Below are 19,117 nucleotides of genomic sequence, written 5' to 3'. Positions count from 1 at the left end.
GGAGAAAGGGGGGAGTGGCGAATTGTGTCCACGTGTCATTGTTGTGGGCTTCACAACTCCATAAATGCGTTACGCATCCGGGCTTGTTATCACGGGGTTGTTCACGGACCTGTAGGAACACCGTGGGTGGGAGCACAGTAGCCAGCTGTGCCCAGCGGTGGAGGGGGGGGAAGGGAGAAGGAACTCGGGCGGGGGGACGAGGACTCCCGGGAGGAGAGGGGAGTGGGGGAGGGGCTCGTCGGGGGCCGGACTTGCCAGTGCGCAGGCGCAGTCGGAGGCAGGAAGGAGGGAAGGAGGCGGGAGCCGCCGCCGCAGAGCCCTGAGGGGGAGGGGTAGGGGTAGGGGGAGGGGGGGAAAAAACGGGAGGGAGCGAGTGAGCGGAGGAGCCGACGCGCCGGAGGCACCGGCTATGGCCGCGGCCGCCTGCTGATGGGCCGGGCTCGGGAGTGCGGGGTCAGAGGCACCCGCGGCAGCGGAGGATGGTGACCACCGGGCTCATGCCGCGGCCCAAGAGGGAACAGCCGAGGCCGGGCGAGGAGCCGCCTCTTTGAACCGAGCCTGGACCCGCCGCCGCCGCCGCCTCCTCAGACACTGACCGACCGAGACCCGGGGAGGGAGCCCGAGAGCCCCGCCGGGCGGCGTCGCCGCTGCCGCCCCCTCCCCCCGAGGCTGCGGCCCTGAGGTGACTGAAGCCCCGCCACCCGCCCATCCTGCTGCCCATCCCCCTTCCTCCCCTGCCTCCCCTCGGAAATCCCTGCTGTCTCTTCCCCCCCCTCGCCCGGGGCCCTCCTTCGCCCCCCTCCCCCCTCATCACTTTCTTTAGGATCTTCTCCCCTCCCCCCGTCTCGTCTCTCTCCCCTCCCTCCCAGTCTCCATCTCCCTCCTGCCCCCACGTCCCCGGCCCGGCTCGGGGTCCAGCTTCCTCCATCCCGCATCCCTTTCCAAACCGCCTCCAGCTCCGCACGGCTCTGCCTCCGGCCTCAGGCCTCCTCCGGCCATCAGCGGCCCTGACCCCCGCGCCGCCCCCTCCCATCTCCCTCTGAGGGTTGGGATTTGGGGAGGGGGAGAGGGTCAGGCGAGGGGGGCTTTCTGATGGGGACTTGGCCGCTTCGCAGCCCTCCTGGCACTCTCCCCTCCCGAGCTCCTTGCATCCGGCATGGGGGTATCTTTTTTCTAGTCCTTTTTTCTTTTAAAACCCACTCTTCGCTGCCCCCCCAACCCACTCCAACCGATCCTTACTCGATTCCCTTTCTGCTCCGTGCCTTTCCCACCAAGGGCCTCTCGCCTTCCCGTCAGGAAAGATACCCTTCTCCAGAGAGGGGAGGAGGACGATGGAGGTGGGGAGGACACAGCTGAGTTTTTTAGTCAGAGCCCCCCCCAAAACCCTTTACTGCAGCTGGACAAAGGAGAGTTTGGGGTGTGCGGTTGGGGAGGCTCTACGGTGGGCGATGGGAGGTGGGGTCCCAGTGCTTCCTCTCCTGGCCCGGGTTTACCGTGCGTAATCCCCCAGCCCCGAGGCGACTGCGCCGCCTCCTTTGCAGCTCTAGCTTTGCTAGGGGTTACTGGAGTTCAAACGCATCTGAGATCAGCAAGCCTAGAGGGAGGTGTGGGAAGAGGAAGGGGGCTTTGCAATGTTGTGGCATCAAAGATTAATGGTTGGTATAGTTTTGCAACTGGTTGTAAACAGGAAACTAGTTTGGTTTGAAAGGGAAGGAGGGGATTGTGTGTGCATCTCTCTGTTTTTATGATACCGTACGGAGTTTGGTGTCAAAAGTGAATCTTGACTCAAACCCAGAAGATGAGCTCTTGGCGCTACAGTCGTGACCCAGGCTGATGGCTCTATGGCAGACAGCAATATTTGTATTTCCTGTGTATCTCCTAGAGTTAAAAAAAAAATCCTACAGCTCAGAGAGAAGTAGAATCATTTTTAAAAATCATTTTGGAAGAGATTATGAAAAGCGATAGAATTTCTAGTAGCTGATGTGTTTCAGGTACTTCCTAAGTTAGCAAGCTCCTAGGAGTGAGGCAGACCAGCTATATTTAAAGCACGTGCAGAAGTTTATGCAAGATGTGAGCCTGTTCTGGCTTCTTTAGATTTGCCGCCAAGTTGACTTAACAGCCTTTGGTTAAAAAAAAAAAAGGAAAATTTTAAAAAAAGAAAAAAATTTTCCTCTGATTTGAATCCTTAGGCTTTAAAGTGTAAAATGTTTTGACAAATGAACAGAAGAATAAAAACTGCTTCTTAAGGGATTTACTTTATAGGTAGGTGGACTTCTTATGATTGGATGGGGAAAAGACATGAAGAGGAGATAATAGATGAAAACAATTGACTTTGTAACAACAATTCAGTTACTGTTACTACAAAGGTGTAGACTTGGAAAGACAAGTTCTTTATGACTATAATTTACAGTCATGTTATCTGTTGTCTCACTTGTGTTTTCTCCTTGCAAGTTTTTTTACATAGCAAAAAATGAGTATTGAAGTTATAACTTTTAATTAAACAGGTTAAAGATTTAATAAAACCTAAATTTTATTGAACAAAAAGATTTGACATTTCCAAATAAATATCTGGTCAAGAAAATACAGTCTGTTCCCAAGTCTCTCATCTCGTTTCTCAAATCAAACGAGATAATATTTGTAAAGTGCTTAGCATAGGGCTTGGCACATAATAGCTGCTTATATAAATACTTATTTCCCCTCACCTCCCCTTCCTTTGGAACTGTATGACATCATGATTTGTACCTGAGAAATGTTAGTTGTTGTTAGGTTGTGCTAAATTATTTGTGCTTTTGTGGAAGCAGTCGAAGTATTTGTAAGCAGTAATGACTGCCTCATTTACTAGAAGTATGTGAAACGCATTTAAAGTAGTTTAGGAATCCTATTCTTGTTTGTTGTATATTTTGAGATTTAAAAAAAATCTTGATTCTTTGGCTGTTTAATAATGTAAAATATCTCTATTTGGATCACAGAATTGTTTAATATTTCTTGCGGAAGATACACATTTTAGAAGAGTACATTCATAGGGTTTTGTTTTTCATTTTAAAGAGGAAATTCCAAGAGATCTAAAAAAAGTCTCCTTAAGTTTGATGGGGCAGGGATCTGTGCTTTTGACTTTGTTTTACTGGTCCCTATATTCTTTTTATTTTATTTTTTAAAATTTGCTTTGGTTTGTAGCCCTCTTGCTCATTTCAGAAATATTTTAATGTTTTGTTTTTAGAAAGTTTTAAGGTACTTCTCAGTGAGTTAAATTATACTCATTAGCATTTCTTGCACTCATTATAGATAAAAGATAACTTAGGTTTAAAGCCTATTTCAGAAAAAAAAAAGATATTGATAACATTTTACTCAGGAAGGAAAAATAGTACTCACTTATGATCTGGGAGATTTTGATTGGAGGACTTAGGTTCTCCAACCTTAGTGATCACTTAAATATAAAGTTGATTTTGGTTTGTTTCGAAAACCCCAGAATCATTTAAAACTTGTTTTTAGCTGTAGGCTTAGAATATATATAACTTGGTGATATGAATATACTATACAATATTTGATTAGGATAGCTTATCATTAACAAACATATACAGTTCAGTTCAACAATTCTTTAATTTTTTCCTGTTGTTCTCAAGCTTTTGTGCTAGGCCTTGGGGGTACAAGAACAAAAGTAAAGAGGAAACTCTGTCCTTATTCTACTGGAAGTAGCAACACAAATTGATAAGAAAATACAAGATGATTTGAGAAGAAAACACTAAGGATCAGGGGAGATCTGTAAGAGATTTACTTCTGAGGTAGCACCTAAGCAGAACCTTTCAAGAAAGCTTAAGATTGGGAGAGGCTGAGGGGAACTGAATTAGAGGGGTGGAGAATGCTAGGGTAAAAGCAGGAAAGCTAGAGATGGAATGCTAAGTTCAGGGAACAGTAAATAAACTAGTTTAGTTGGAACATTGAGTACCTAGAGAAGAATAATATGAAATAAGTCTACATAGGTAGCCAGATTTTAGAGGGCTTTAAATGTAAAAATAAAGAGCTAGATAAAGTATTTATTCATGAGGGTTAGTAGGGAAAGTACCCTAGATTTTTAAAAATAATATTCTTTAGGATTGATTTGTTCTTTAGTGTTTATGCCTAGCTATTTGAATGAAGAATATTATTAAAAGAAAAAAAGAATCAATTTTAAAAGCCTGCTATATAGGTAGGCAACAGATATCTAGCTTTTTTTAAGCACTTATATGCCAGACTCTGTACTAAGGGGTAAAGATTGAAGTACAAGTAAAAAAAGAAAGTACATGCCTTCCAGGAGCTTATATTTTAATGGGGGAAGAAAACATGCAAAAGGGAGCTAAAAGTGGGGGAAAGTAAGGCTGTAGACTGGGAAGAGGAGAGAGTCAAAAGTACAACCCTGTGGGGAATGAAGGTTGGCTGTCCTAGGCCCTTCCTCAAAATGGAGATCTCAGCAGTAACTCATCAGTGGGAGAAGGGAGAATTGGACTGCTGTGGTAGAGGGACGTTACAGGATGGAAGGCTACAGGATTGGATGTCTCAGGGTAAAGAAGCTCTAGACAGTTAGGAAAGCTCCAGTGTGAGAATGTAGCTTTGGCATAGGTCCAAGTCTGGAAAGTCAGAAGGGGAATGGTAATTATCCTTTCACCTAAACTAGTTGATTAACAACCCTGGACTTCAGTTTCCTCATTTTTATGATGATGAGGTTGAAATAGATGACCTCTGAGGTTTTTTGTAACTTTAGATCTTCATCCTACAATTATGTGACGTGTGGAAAATATGGATTTTTTGGACTACTAAAGTATAATCATGGCATCTTGTGGAAGCATATTCTAATTTTAGGCAAAGTACTTAAAAACAAACTACCTTTTGAAAGCTGAGTCGTCCCCCGTAGAAAGAGTAAATGCTATAATTTACAATTGTGCATGCCTCAAACAGCAAACCAAGTTGCACAGAATTTGGAGTCAGCATGGCTGGAACTTTGGTAGAATCAGTAAGCATTTGTGAAGTAAGTGGGAAAAGAAATTGGACATTAAAATTTGGTAGGGTTCTGAATAAATTATTTTTTATTTCTCTTTTTGTAGTACTTTGTGGGTAATTTTTTACTTGCCTTTGTGTGGATGTAGTTGCCTTTTTCCACACTCTTGTTCATGAAACTTTCAGACAACCCTCTCAGAGACCAGGGGACGTTTACTGTGTGATAGGTGTATTATAAAATGGTCATCCAGTGCTCTATCCAATATCATGCTTCATGTATTTATGACATTTACATCATCAGTGTACAATTAGTCTTATTTTCTCTTCTGGACATTGCTTTCTTGTTTTGTCAGTAATTTTGACAAAATCTGTAATTTTGAAGACTGATAGTTTGCTTGTTCTACATAATATAGGTAGTGATAGTAGTAATGATGATAATAATAAAAGGTCAACATTCTGAGTTGACCTTCTGTAGTAAGGGTAATCTTCTGTATGGTTGAGAGAGGGAAGACTTCATTATTTCATGAACATCAGATTCTTGATTTCTGAGTTTTTTCCTCGATAGATAATAATTGCAATGAAACAAAAAAATTTTTGTATTTAATTATGCTATGACATTAACTAATAACAATACCTTATATGATTAAAGTGTTAAAGCCAAAGTGAGCTAACTAAAATGAGTAGGTGATATGATAAAATGCTGAAAATAGACAAAGACCGGCTCCGTACAGGATTAAGAGCATAGGCTCTGAAGTCAGAAGAACCTGAGTTTAAATCCCACCTCGGCTCATTAACTACCTGAGTGATCTTGGGTAAGCCACTTGATCTCCTTGGGCCTCAAATTCCTCATCTGTAAAATAACGGAGTTGGACTGGATGGACTCCCAAGTGCCTTCTAACTCTAGTTCTGTGATTCTGTGATTCCCTTAGCAAATTGGAGATGACACTGAAATAAACATAGGCAGGCCATTGATAACCTTCAAGCAGCACTAATTGTCATCTATTTCTGATCCTTTAAAAAAAATTATAAGATATTCTAGAATATGGAAAAAACCTCAAATTTTCAATTTTAATACAAAAATATCTGGAAATAGCATTATATGTTTATGCTTCTATAAATAGTGATTTTCACTCTGACTTCATATGTTAATAAGAAAATCTATTGCACTCTGAAATTAAATCTCATGGTGCGTGCTTATTCAGTTTCCATTTTGGCTGGCTACTGGAGTAAGGACTTTTTTCTTCATCTGTTTTTAGGTATCATAGATAGCTTTGACATCTGCATATATGTAGAAATATCGTATAGCAGGTAAAGTCTACCACTAGCAATTTTGAGAAATCCAATTGAAGTCCTTATGGGTGCCAGAAAGATGAATTAAGGATTATTTAGGGACTGCTTTAGTTTTTATTTTCTTCTGGTTTGAATCACAACTATTTGACTTTGCTTCATTGCTATTAGCGTGTCATTTACACCTTATTGGGGCATGGGAAAGGAGGGCTGGTAATTCATTAAGGAACCTTCATATACTTTTAAAATAATTAGAACAGCAATATTTAGTATTGCATTATTGGTATGAATCTATAGTAATTAATAGTTCTGCATCCCTGGACACAGTATAATATAACCAGCAAAGAAAGTTTCATTAATTGTATACCAACTTTAGTTCTGTTTAAATTGAGTAAATTTTGAAAATTAGGCCATGTGTTGGAATTACTGACAAATATTTACCATAGCATTTGCAATCTGTTGCTCTATAATTTTCCTCAGAAATGTTTCCATTTGCTCTGTAAACTCTGGAGTTATTTCCAAAGCTACAAATGTGTTCAACATTCTCCCCCAAAATATCAAAGACGTACTACTAGAGTTGACAGGTCCTAACTTATCTTAGTTTTAAAAATTGCCTCTTTGTTTATATTAGCCATTTCTTCCTTTCTTCACCCTCCTTTCCCTTTCTCTAATTCCTTCAGTGAAGTTGCAGGAGGTTGGAACATTTGAAATATTTCTTCCATTTAAAGCTATATATTGTTTCTTTTAAAAACAGTCTTGCTTGTGGCACAGTGGATAGAGCACAGGCCCTGAAGTCGTGAGTTCGGATCTGGCCTCAGAGCAAACATTTGGCACTTATTAGTTGTGTGACCCTGGGCAAGTCACTTAACCTCAATTGCCTAAAAAAAAAAAGTTCTCATCTGTTCTCATTTACATTTTCATTATTTCCTCTCTACAAATAGCCATTCATTTTTCTGCAACTCTTCACACCTTTTATAACTTTAACTTTTTTCACTCTTCCCCCTCCTACACAAAAGAAACAGAGGTAGGATTATATGTTATGAGAGCTTGAAGACATACATCTGACTTACCTTGTGCCATTAGCGTGTCTGCATAGAAGAAAATTATTTGACAGGAATGTTATTTTACCATTCTGATTGCAGAGGCTTGAGAGATTTAAATAAAAAACAGATATAAAACTAAAAAAAATTTAATAGCGCAAGGAAACAACATTGGGTTTTTTTTTGGGTTATTGTTGTTATTTTAGGCAATAGGGTTAAGTGACTTGCCCAGGGTCACACAGCTAGTACGTGTTATGTGTCTGAGGCCGAATTTGAACTCAGGTCCTCCTGAATCCAGGGCCGGAGCTCTATCCACTGCTACAGCTGGCTGCCCCAGGAAACAGCATTGTAAAGAGCATTACTTTTTGGGTTTTTTTAATTTATGAATTCTATAGCCATAAGTTAGACTTTGAAAATTGGTTGTAGAAGGAGCTGTTGGAAGAGCTAAACAAAAAAATAACTCTTATGATAGCCCTTTATTGAGCAGCTTAATTTTTGTGCATTAAAATAACTTTTGAATTAGCAACTTTTTCAATATCCAAATGAATCAGAAATGATTATACAGGAAAACATTTTTATGTCAAATTAAAATTGAGAGCGTGCCATTTATTGCATTTTTTATTACAAGTTAGATTTAGAACCAATGGACTTTTAAACAGTTTTGAATCACAAATTTAGTCAGAATAGAACATGTTGAGAGAAAAGTCACAATAGAAGCTAGCTTATATTGTGAATCTCTAAAAATGATTTTTTAAAAAAATAAACAGGTATGATATTCATTATGGGACTATATATATATATAACTCCACATCTTAAAGTTATACTGACTGATTTTTTTGTGTGTGTTATCTTTTATGAATTTTAGGTTTGTCCTGACTCTACTGAAAAAGAAAAATATGGCTGCAAGAGAGAAATTGGAGGCAGTGTTAAATGTGGCCCTGAGGGTCCCAAGCATCATGCTTTTGGATGTCTTGTACAGATGGGATGTCAGTTCTTTTTTCCAGCAGATCCAAAGAAGTAGCCTCAATAATAACCCTCTCTTCCAGTATAAGTATTTGGCTCTTAATATGCATTACGTGGGTAAGTGTTTTCTTCTTTATTTTTTTTAGCCTTTAAATGGATTCTTTAGTGTCTTTTTGAATGTGCATAAATTGTTGACATGATTTGGTCACGTTGATGTGGCTGGTGTAGTCATAGAAGAATGCTTTTAGTAATGTAATCTGCCTGTTTTGTTTAATACAGATGAATTGTGTATTTTTATTTTAGGGGGAATTAAACTGGAAATGGGAGAATAAATTACATATGTTTAGCAGGGTTTAGGTAAATTGAAGACAGTATTTTCCATTAATATACCTTATTTCCTCTTGGTAATTGATCTGATTGTCATTAAAAATGAAGGATTTTCTTTTTTTTTTTTTGCCTAAAATATATTTTCCCATTTGTATACTTCAGAGGCCCCTAAAATACAGAACAAAAATACCCACATTAATTCGAAAGAAAACATTCCCTTCAAATAAATGTGATGGTGGTATTATGTGATAATACCATGATAAAAATGAGGAGGGGAAAAACCCCAACTCAACCCAGTTCTGGACCCTCAATTGTTATGAAGTGATAATGGTAGTAAAAGTAATTAGAAGAAGTTAAAGAAATCTTAAGATGAGAAATAGTATTGTACATTGTACTCAGAGAATATTGGAATTGGGGTCAAATAATAACTTGGAATGGTGAATGATCTTTAACTTATACATAGCTCATAAGTAATGATAGTATGAATGCATTGTCCTTTACATATAAAGATGGTTATTCATACCTACTTTCAGTGGAACATGAATTTGAATGTTTTTCAGCATTAGTAATGAGTTTCTGTAGAGCAGGGATGACAAACTCAAATAGAAATGGATCCTTGCAGGCAGCATATTGACTTAGAAAACCACAACTTAACATTACCTATGTTGTATTGTATTTTTATTTATTTTGCTAATCATTTCCCACTTACATTTTAATTAGGCCCTCCCCTTCCTTAATCAGGAGTGTTGAAGCCCTAGGCTTCAAGTTTGATACCTGCTATAGAACATCTAATCCCCTTTCTTAATAAAATTGTGCTTTTTTAAGGGAGAGAAAAATTATATAACTAGATCTATATAATATGGAGTTCTGTGGCTTGGGTTGTATTTTTTAAGTGGAGAGAACAGAATTGTACAGGGATTGGACTCAACTAATTGCCTCTGGTGAGAATAATACTCTGCTCATTAAACTATTTCAGATTTCCTTTTATTTGCCTCTGCCAGGCTGGCCTTCATACTTAGCTCAGTGATGATATGTAGTCTTTCATATAATAATATGATATTACTGACCCACTAAGAAATTATTTCATTGTTATGGCAAGGGTTTTATTGCATCATCTTTGAGTTTATCTGTAATTTATTAAGCATGCATTTTGAATTTTTTCCTTAGATTGTAAGTTCCATTGAGGGCAGACATGAATTAACACACCAAGAAAATACTGCCAATTATAGGTACTTTAGCGATAAAGGAGTTAGGGAACTATGTTATGAGTATCTCTTCTGACTTTTGTCACCTGTCCCACTGCTAATGTTACACTCACTTATAATCAGCTTGTTTATTGTGTATTATTTTAGAACTATGGAATGTTTGACACCTACAGTATTTCAACCTTTAAAATGGCTTGAACATGAACAAAATGGTAAAGGGGGAATGGGTCGAATTCTTCCTTTACAGTTTTATCTTCAACTAACGATGGAGTTTCCATAGTTCTTGAACTGTGAGCTAAACATTCTGGTTACTATACTTGGTACTATAAACTGTGTGTTTCACTTAAGTCACTAATGGCAGGCATTATGGTATTGCAGAAAAGGTACTAGAATGGCAGTGAGCAGATGTGACTTTTATTCCAGTTCTACTGTGAACTGTCCAGGTAACTTTGGACAAAATCATTTTACTTCTCTTAATCTCTTCCCTCATTCACAAAATGAGGGCATTCGGCTGGGTGATTTCTGATGTCCTGTGTTCTAAACTTCTAATTCTGACCCATCTTCTAGCAGACTTTTTGTTAAAAAACAAAAACCAAAACCAAAATCCTAGCCCATTGTGTGTAAACAGTTGTATACTTCAGATTTTGGTTTGATTAGTGTTCACTTTACATTATAGTTTTTCAGATGAGTTTACCAAGTTTTAGTTCAGAACCAGTTAATGATTGTCCCGTCCTGTCTTTTGCTTTGCATGTGGAACTTTTAATTAATTTTAGAAATTTATGGTTTGTAGTGCAGCAGAAATTCACATCCTGGTTTGTTAGTACTGGGAACTGAACCAAGGCTTCTTTAGTACAGTCAGTTCTATTGTTATGTAGTCTTCTGTAGTGATTGCACAAAATAGATACTATCAGCTTGAACAGGTGTTTTTTTTTTTAGTAGAGTTTTTTTTAAACTACTATATCTAAATACTACATAGATTTTTTTCCCCCCTTTTTAGTTATAGTGACCCAGTATATGGAATTTTAGGGCATTTAGGGCAACTAGATGGTTCAGTGAATGGAACACTGAGCCTGAAATCAGGAAGACTCGAGTTCAAATCCAGCCTCAGAAACTATATTACCTGTGAGACCCGAGGCAAGTCACTTAATCTCTGTTTGCTTTGGAGGCGGGTAGGTGGCTCAATGGACAGAGTGCTGGACCTAGAGTCAGAAAGACCTGAGTTCAGATGTGGCCTCAGGTACTTAGTAGCTATGTGACCTTGGGCAAGTTATTTAACTCTGTTTGCCTTAATCCACAGGAGAAGGAAATGGCAAACCACTCCAATTTCTTTGCTGAGAAAACCCCATGGACAATATTGGCATGCTATGGTCCATGCGGTCATCATGAGTCAGACACAACTGAATAACAACATATGGAATTTCACAGCTAAATAGTTTTTATATGAGGAAATAAATGAAGCAGTTTGTATTTGCCTTAGATGCTTCCTCAGTTCTGTATTAAAAGTTTTTTTTTTTTTTTGTTTTTGCTGTTTTTTTGGGCCTTTTGGGACATCCCTTCAGTTCTTACTAAGGAGCAAATCTTTGGTAAGGTAAAGGTTCTAGTTTCCAGGAGAGTGGTAAGGTTATTACTGGGCATAATAGGGTACTTTTTTTTAACCTCCTGAAGAGTTGGAAGGAAGTTGGAATGAAGGGAGAAAAGAGATTGAGACAAAGAAAAAATTACATTTAATGGGGAGAAATGTCAAACCAGGACTTAAATATTTGATAGTTTAGACAATACATGTTTTCTAGCCATTTGTTTTTTCCTTTGTGCATAGTTAGGTTGAATTCTTTTGAATGATTATGGATATCATTTAGGAGAGCTCTGCATACTTCTCAGACTGGAGGACCTCACCATTTATAGGGAATCCTCTCTGATTTAGACTCTGCTACAGCAGCATGTAATTTTAGTGATTTCGTTTCTGTCTTCTGCCTCACTTGATGTAAATAATCAGAGGACCATTGAAAAAAAATTTCCCTGTTGTTGCATCTATCAAGGAAGCTTTTATGATATGAGCAAATTCATGGCAAGCACCCATTTGGGCAAGAACTTCTAAGGCAGTATTTTGCTTTACTGAATCAAATGCTTTGAAAATATCAATAAACAATAATTACATTAGGGTCTTATATAATCAGTTACAGGATAAAAGGATCAGACTAAACATTTCATTTTTTAAGACCTAGATACCTTCCCCCTTACATGAAGCAACATTTCAACTAGTCTACCTCAAACTAATATAGTCTCAGGTTAAATTTATGGAAGTATATTGTCCAGATCAAGTGAGATAATAGTCACAGCACATTCATCATACCATATTCATGCTACTGATAGGCTGGTAAGACTTAGAGCTCAAGGAATAGCAGTACCCCTGAGACCAGGCCTGCTTCTGTCCTGGTCCCTGAAGCTGCCGTAGTCCTGGAAAGCAAGCCTTGTGGAGGTACAACCTGACAACTTCTTCTTAAAGGTACTGCAGTGTCTTCTTTTTCAGCAAGCTAAAGGTATCGGGAACTTCAAAAAGAAAGTACTTGCTACCAAAGTCCTTGGCACTATCAGATGGTTCAACGTCAGAAACCAACGTGGCATTATTAGTGGAAATGACATTTAAAAAGATGCATTACCATTGGCTTTGCTGCTGCACATTAAGGCCTATTGGGATTTTTTATTTTATCTGATTGGTAGCTGGAATTTTCCATGTGTGTTGTTTTTTCCTATTAGAATGTGAAAATCCTTGAGAGAAGGGACTGTCTGGCTTTTCTGTTTGTATCCCCAGCATTTTACATGTGGTAAATGCTTGATAAATACTTTTTCTCTCAGTTTTATGTTCAGTTCTAGGTGCCATATTTTAAGGCAGATGTTTGTAAATTTGAATGTGGTTGAAGGATGAGCAGCCTGGATAATAAGAGTTCAATAGCCATGTTCTATGAAGAATGATGGAAGTGATTAGCTTGCTGATAAAAATATTTAGGGGGAAACATGAAAGCTGTCTTAATATTTGAAGATCTGATACCTGGTTGATACTTTAGATTGATTGGTCCTTCATAGCTCAGGGGATGAGGATTGGGGCCATAGAATTGAAGTTACAGGGAAGTACGCTAAAATTCGTGTTAAATAAGAACTTTTTATGAAGTAGAATTATCCAAAAATGGAATGTGCTTTTTTTGTGATGGAGCCAGTTTTTGATCATTAGAAATTTTAAGGGATCTGATAGGGATGTTACAGAAAAGATTCCTCCATTGGGTGAGAGCTTCAAATTAATGACATTCAAGGTCCCATCTAATTCCAAGATTCTAAAATTATGGTGCTAGAAGTACAATCTGGGGGGCTACTTGGGGCTCTGTTGCCTAACTTAGCAGCTTTGACTCTTATTTCTTCATGTAGCAGCCTGCTGATCAGGAGACCAAAGCAAGCAGTTAGGTTGGATTGCTTCAAATTGTTAAAAGCAAGAAAGAAGTAGAAACTAATTCCAGTTTTTTTCATAGTGTTTATAGGAACATATATAATTTAAAAACTGGAAGAAAAATGGGATTTGACATGGAGAATTTTTCCATGTAGATTTTCCAGAGATGTGCCAATAGGTATGTCCTGTCTAACTTTATTAAATGGTTCTGCAAAAAATTGATGATAGACAAAACAGGATTTCAGAGAGCAGTTTCATAGTTATAACTGGTGGTATGGCTGAATGATTTAATTGTGGGACCTCAGGGTTATAAGCTTGGATTTGATGATAATGTATTAATGATCTTGTAAAATCCAAGAAATCTTGGTTAAAAGTATATGGTATGATGTATGCTTGTCACTCATACATTGAGGGACATTTGTTACATTGAATGCATATTGCCTTTTTAAGAGAAAGCTAACAGTGGGCATCAGTTAAATAAAGTACTCCAACCTACTTTGTTATGGAGTTGGATAGTGGCACTCTGTGATGCTTATTTGTTGTTTTGGGACTTTATTATAGTAATAACCGTAGTGCTTTGAAATTTTTAAAACACTTTACTTTGATGTATATGTGATTTTGTCAATGTTAGTACTCCCTCCAATGTTTCATGGTTGAAACATGTATAGAACTTTCTTATCCTTTGCAATTCTTGTACATAGCTTTCTGTATATTTTCCACATATTATCTGTCCAGTGTTTTGGAGGCCTTCCTTTGGTTTTTTACTATCTTGTGGACACTGGTACAATACTTGAGCTGTTCAGCTGTTATTCTTCAGTCAGGTTGTAGTCAGCCTATATTCTTTTCTGTTCATCCCTTGTGTTAGGAGTACAATATCTTGACCACTTTCCCCATGTAAGTATGGGTAGTTTTTCTTAAAACGCGTTTAAATCATCCTCAAATCTTGATTGGTACAAGACCCTAAAGTTTCAGGCTGTTGACATCCACTTCCTGGTTCCCAGAGTAGAAAGTGGCCATGAAGAGATCCACTGGCTCCCTGATGTTTGGCTGGTGGATTATTATGGGCAAGAAAGGCAAAGAAGCTTTGCTTAGTGTAGTTAGCCGAGGGAAATATCACTATTATTGATTCTTGTTGAATATCCTCCTTCCATGAATAAGTAAATCTTTTTTGGTTAACTATTGAATGACCTATAAGTGTCTTATTTTGTTCCAGTATCAAGGCGAAATCATCAGAGGATTGTTCTGAGTCTGGCCAGTCTAGAACATCTGTACATTTTTAATGACTTCTTTTATGTCACTTCTTTGGTGCAAGTCATGATGAGTGGTATGCCTTCTTAAAACCATGTGACTTTCTGATGCTCTTGGGGGAAGCTGCAGTTTTTATTGTTTTGAGATAGTGTTCCATGATTTGTAGCCACTTAGTGTCACTGGGACAGTATTGGTCAGTCAGTCAACAAGCATTAATAAAGTGCTTACTAAGTGCCAGGCACTTTGCTAAGTGTTGGGGATCCAAAGAAAAGCAAAAAGATATTCTAGCACTTAGCACAGTGCTTGGCACATTGGGTGCTTAATAAATGCTTGCTCAGTGACTGCGTAGTTTAAGGAGCTCACTGTATAATGAGGGAGACAGCATGCAAACAACCATGTACAAATGATATATATAGGGTTAGTTGGAGACAATCTACAGAGGGGGAGCAGTAGCTGTAAGGGGGATCAGGAACAACAGAAGGTGATGTTTTAGTTGAGACTTGAAGGAAGCCAGGAGGCTTAGATGGAGAGGGGCACAATTATAGGTATGGAGGAGAGCTGGCGAGAATGCCTGGAACTGGTAAATGGAGTGTCTTGTGCAAGAAACAGCAAGGAGGTCAGTGTTATGGATTAGAGTAAAATATAGGAAGACTGAAATGGTAGGAGGGGGGCCAGGGTATGAAGGGCTTGAAAAGCTAAACAGGAGTTTAAATTGGATCCTGTAGGTAACAGAGAGTTGTTGAATTTTTTTTTTGGGGGGGGTGACTTGACTAGACTTGGTTAAACCTGTATTTTCAGAAGACTACTTTGACAGTTGAGTGGAGAGTGCGCTGGATTAGGGAAATCTGAGACAGGCAGACCCACAAGCAAATATGTCCAGGTATGAGGCGTTAAGGGCCTGCTCCGGGGTGGTAGCAGTGTCAGAGGAGAAAAGGGGGCATATGAGAGATGTTAGAAAAGTTAAACTGACAGGCCGTGGCAGCACATTGTAGATAGAGGTTGATGAAATGTGGAATCAAAGATGAAACTTTGATTGTGAGCCTGGGTGACTGGGAGGAATGATGGTGTCTTTGACAGTAACAGAAAGTGAAAAGGGGTGAAGGTTTTTGAGGAAAGATAATGAGCTCAGTTTTGGAAATGTTGAATTTAAGATGTTTTTGAGACATTCTGTTTGGGATTTCTGTTTGGGATTTGGTAGTTGCATATGTGAGATTGGAGCTTAGGAGAAAAGTTAGGACTAGAGGAGTAGATCTGAGAATCATCAGCCTAGAGAAGATGATTGATTTCATGGAAGATGATGAGATCACAAAATGAAATAGTACAGAGAGGGAAAAGAGGAAGGCCCAGGATAGAATTCTGGGGATATCTGTTGTTCAGAAGTTTGACCTGGCTGTAGATCCAGCAGAGGAGACTGAAAAGGAGCAACAGTTTGGAGGAACACCAGGATAGAGTAGTGTCCTGGAAACAGGGAAAAGAGACTAGCAAGGAGAGCGTGATCAACAGTGTGTCAGAGGCTGCATAGGAGTCAGGAAGGATGAGGATTCACAAGAGGCTATTAGATTAAGCAATTAAAATATCATTGGAGAATGATGAGAGCACGATGAGGTTGGGAAGCCAGATTAGAGTTAAGAAGAAAGAAGAAAAGAAATGGTAATATTTCACTGTTTGCAGATAGCTTTCTCAAGGAGTTTTGCCACAAAAGAGGAAAGATGGGATGATTGCTTGTGGGGATGGATCAAATGAAAGACTTTTGAGGATGAGAGAGACCTGGACATATTTATACACAGCAGGGAAGCAACCAGTAGACAGGGAGAGATTGAAGATAAATGAGAGAATGGTGATGGTAAAGGGGGCAGTTTTCTGGAGAAGACAGGTTTGAATGGGATTACTTGTGCATGTAGAAGGGTTTGCTGTAGCAAGGAGGAGGGACACCTTTTCATTTCAGACAGGTGAAGGAGGAGATGGTTGTATAAGGCATCTGAGTAATGAGAGGTAAGAAGGAACTCTCGTTGAATGGCCTCAGGTTTTTCAGTGAAATAGTGGGGCAAATTTCTCAGCTGAACTGGTGGGAAGAGAGGGAGCTATGGGATAGTTGAGAAGGGAAGAAAAGGTTTGGAAAAGCTGTTGTGACTAGTGTAGTGCCTTGCCACCTTGAGGGCTCAGTTGAGAATTATGTAACAAATTTATAATGGATCCAGTCAGAACGACTTCCTAATTTTCTCCAGCTTCAGTTAGCATCATCTGAGTAGGAGTGAAAGCCACAAATAGTGGTAGTAATACAAGGCCAAGACTTGACAGATCAAGATCTGAGGTGGAATAAGGGAAAAAAGACTGTTAAAAAAAAGCAATTTTGTGGCAGAGAACAGCTTAGGGTCATAGAAAGTGCTGTACGTTTTTCCAAATTTGGTCATCTCAGTTACTATTCATTTCTAGTTCAGCTTGTTGTGGAGGTGGGAAGAGGTGAGAAGGAAAAGGAACAAGCATTAATTAAGCACCTAGTATGTGATAGGCACTATTGCCAAGTGCTTTACAAATGTGATCTCATTCAGTCTTCACAGGAACCCTGTTAGGTACCATTATCTTCCTTTTACAATTGAGGAAACTAAGGTGGACAGGTTAAGTATTTGCCCAGGGTCAAACAGCTGGAAGGTATTTAAGGTCATATCTGAATTCAGGTCTTCTAGACTCCAGGCCCACTGCTCATTCCACTGCTTTACCTAGCTGCCTGTGTACATCTGCAGATGTAGGTACTGATGTAGTGATTTTGTAGATTAGCCATAAGATTGCATGTAATAGGAAAATTCCAAAAGGGGAAAAAAAAGCGTTATTGAAAGGTAGTTCAGCATAAATCTATATTTTTGTTACTGTTTTAAGTATTAAAATATACCAGATTGATATTATTTTGAAAATATTGCTGTTTAATAATAAGATGAGAAAACTAGGTGAATAAGTAATATTCTATGTAGAGGAAAAGAAGGAGAATTTGAGGTTAAAATTGTTTTAAAATTATTAATCAACAGATATTTAAGTGCCAGGCACTGTATTAGTTGCTGGGGATCCAAATAAAAAGAATTAAGCTATACCTATGTTAATGAGCTTACTTTCTAATGGAGGAGACAATAAATACATATAAAATATACATACAGCATAAACTTAAGTGAATATAAATATGTACAAAGAATTAAATAGAAGGTATTTTGGGAAGGAAGGCACTAGCAGTTGAGGGAATCAGGAAAGGTTTCATTGCAGAAGATGGTACTTATGTTCATTCTCTGTTCTTGATGTGACTTCAGGGACGTGATGTCACGACATGCAAGTGAATTGAATTTAAGTGAGAGAGGGCTGAGCAAAGTTACCAGCCTCACTTTCTTGTCCAGAGCCATCTGGGTCCAGTGGCAAGATATAGATAGGATGACTAGAGACGGCCCTTGGATGTGGTGGGAGACGGCCTTTTTAAGCTAAGGTTGTAACAGGTCTTAGTTTGATTAAGTTGCATCTTAAGGAAGAGAGGGATTCTCCAAGGTGGAGGTAAGAAGGGGAGTGCATTCCAAGCATGTAGAATGGCCAGTGTAAAGGCGTGGAGAGTAGAAATGGAGTGTCATGTGAGAGACAGTATAGTGAATAAGGGCACTGGACTTGGAGTCAGTAGCTTATCGATTATTTATTTATTTATGTAAAAAATAATTTTGAAGTTGTCTTTATATAGTTGTCTCATATATCTTGATAAGTTAATGCCTGACTTTTAAGTCCATTTTGCTGTTATGGTAAAGAGTATTTTATGATGTTTCCCTTAATTCTTGGTGATGCCATATAGAAATGCAGTTGATTTTTGTGGTTTTATATTCATAGAATCATAATATTTTATAGTTTTTAGGGATCTCAGATGCCATCTAGTTCATCCCATGCATGAAAGGAATCCATGAAAGGGACTGATTGGAATGTACTACCTACCTACTAAGTTGGTCATTTTACTCTTGGACAATTCTAATAGTTAGGAGTTTTCTCCTGATACGAAACCTAAATTGGCCTCTTTGCAACTTCTGCCCTTTTCTCTTGGTTCTGCTTTTTGGGGCCAGAGATAAAAAAGACTAATTCTTCTTTCATATGCCAGCCCTTCAGTTGAAGTACCTGAAGGCACATCATGTTTCTTTTTCCTACAGGTTAAACATCCCTTGTTTCTTCAACCGTTCCTTATTCAAGTCAATAAACATTTATTAAGTGCCTACGTATGTGCCAGGCACTATGCTAAGTGCTGGAGATACAAAAAGAGGCAAAAGACAGTCCTTGCCCACAAGGAACTTACAATCTAATGCGGGAGGCAACAGGCAAACAAATATATACAAAGCAAGCTATATATAGTATTATTAGGAAATAATTAAAAGAGGGAAAGGACTGTAATTAAGAGGAGTTAGGGAAGGCATCTTCTAGAAGGTAGGATTTTAGTTGGGACTTAAAGGAAGCCAAGAAGGTTAATAGTCAGAATGGAAGAAGGAGAGTGTTCCAAGGAATGGGGGACAGCTGGAGAAAATGCCAGGAGCCTCAAGATGGAGTATCTTGTTTGTGAAACATCCAGCAGGTTAGTGTATTGAAGGGTATGTGCCAGAAGTAAGATGTAAGGAGACTTGCAAGTTAGGAGGGGGTTA

At 38.9% G+C, this 19,117-nt stretch overlaps 1 protein-coding gene across 1 annotated transcript in view; it reads left to right on the top strand.

Annotated features, from left to right (window-relative positions):
• Positions 1-354: 354 nt before the first annotated feature.
• RNF145 (ring finger protein 145) overlaps positions 355-19,117 on the top strand; it is an 89,953-nt gene continuing 71,190 nt past the window's right edge. The window contains exons 1-2 of the mRNA XM_020992362.2: positions 355-682; positions 8,161-8,375. Of these exons, the coding sequence (XP_020848021.1) occupies positions 8,192-8,375 (184 nt within the window). The 5' untranslated portion in view covers positions 355-682; positions 8,161-8,191. The remainder of the gene's footprint in view (positions 683-8,160; positions 8,376-19,117) is intronic.

This window comes from Phascolarctos cinereus, unplaced genomic scaffold (genome assembly GCF_003287225.1).
Source record: "Phascolarctos cinereus isolate Bilbo 61053 unplaced genomic scaffold, phaCin_HiC Scaffold_2;HRSCAF=192, whole genome shotgun sequence".
NCBI lineage: Eukaryota > Metazoa > Chordata > Mammalia > Diprotodontia > Phascolarctidae > Phascolarctos > Phascolarctos cinereus.
This window is presented reverse-complemented; position numbering and strand designations above follow the sequence as displayed.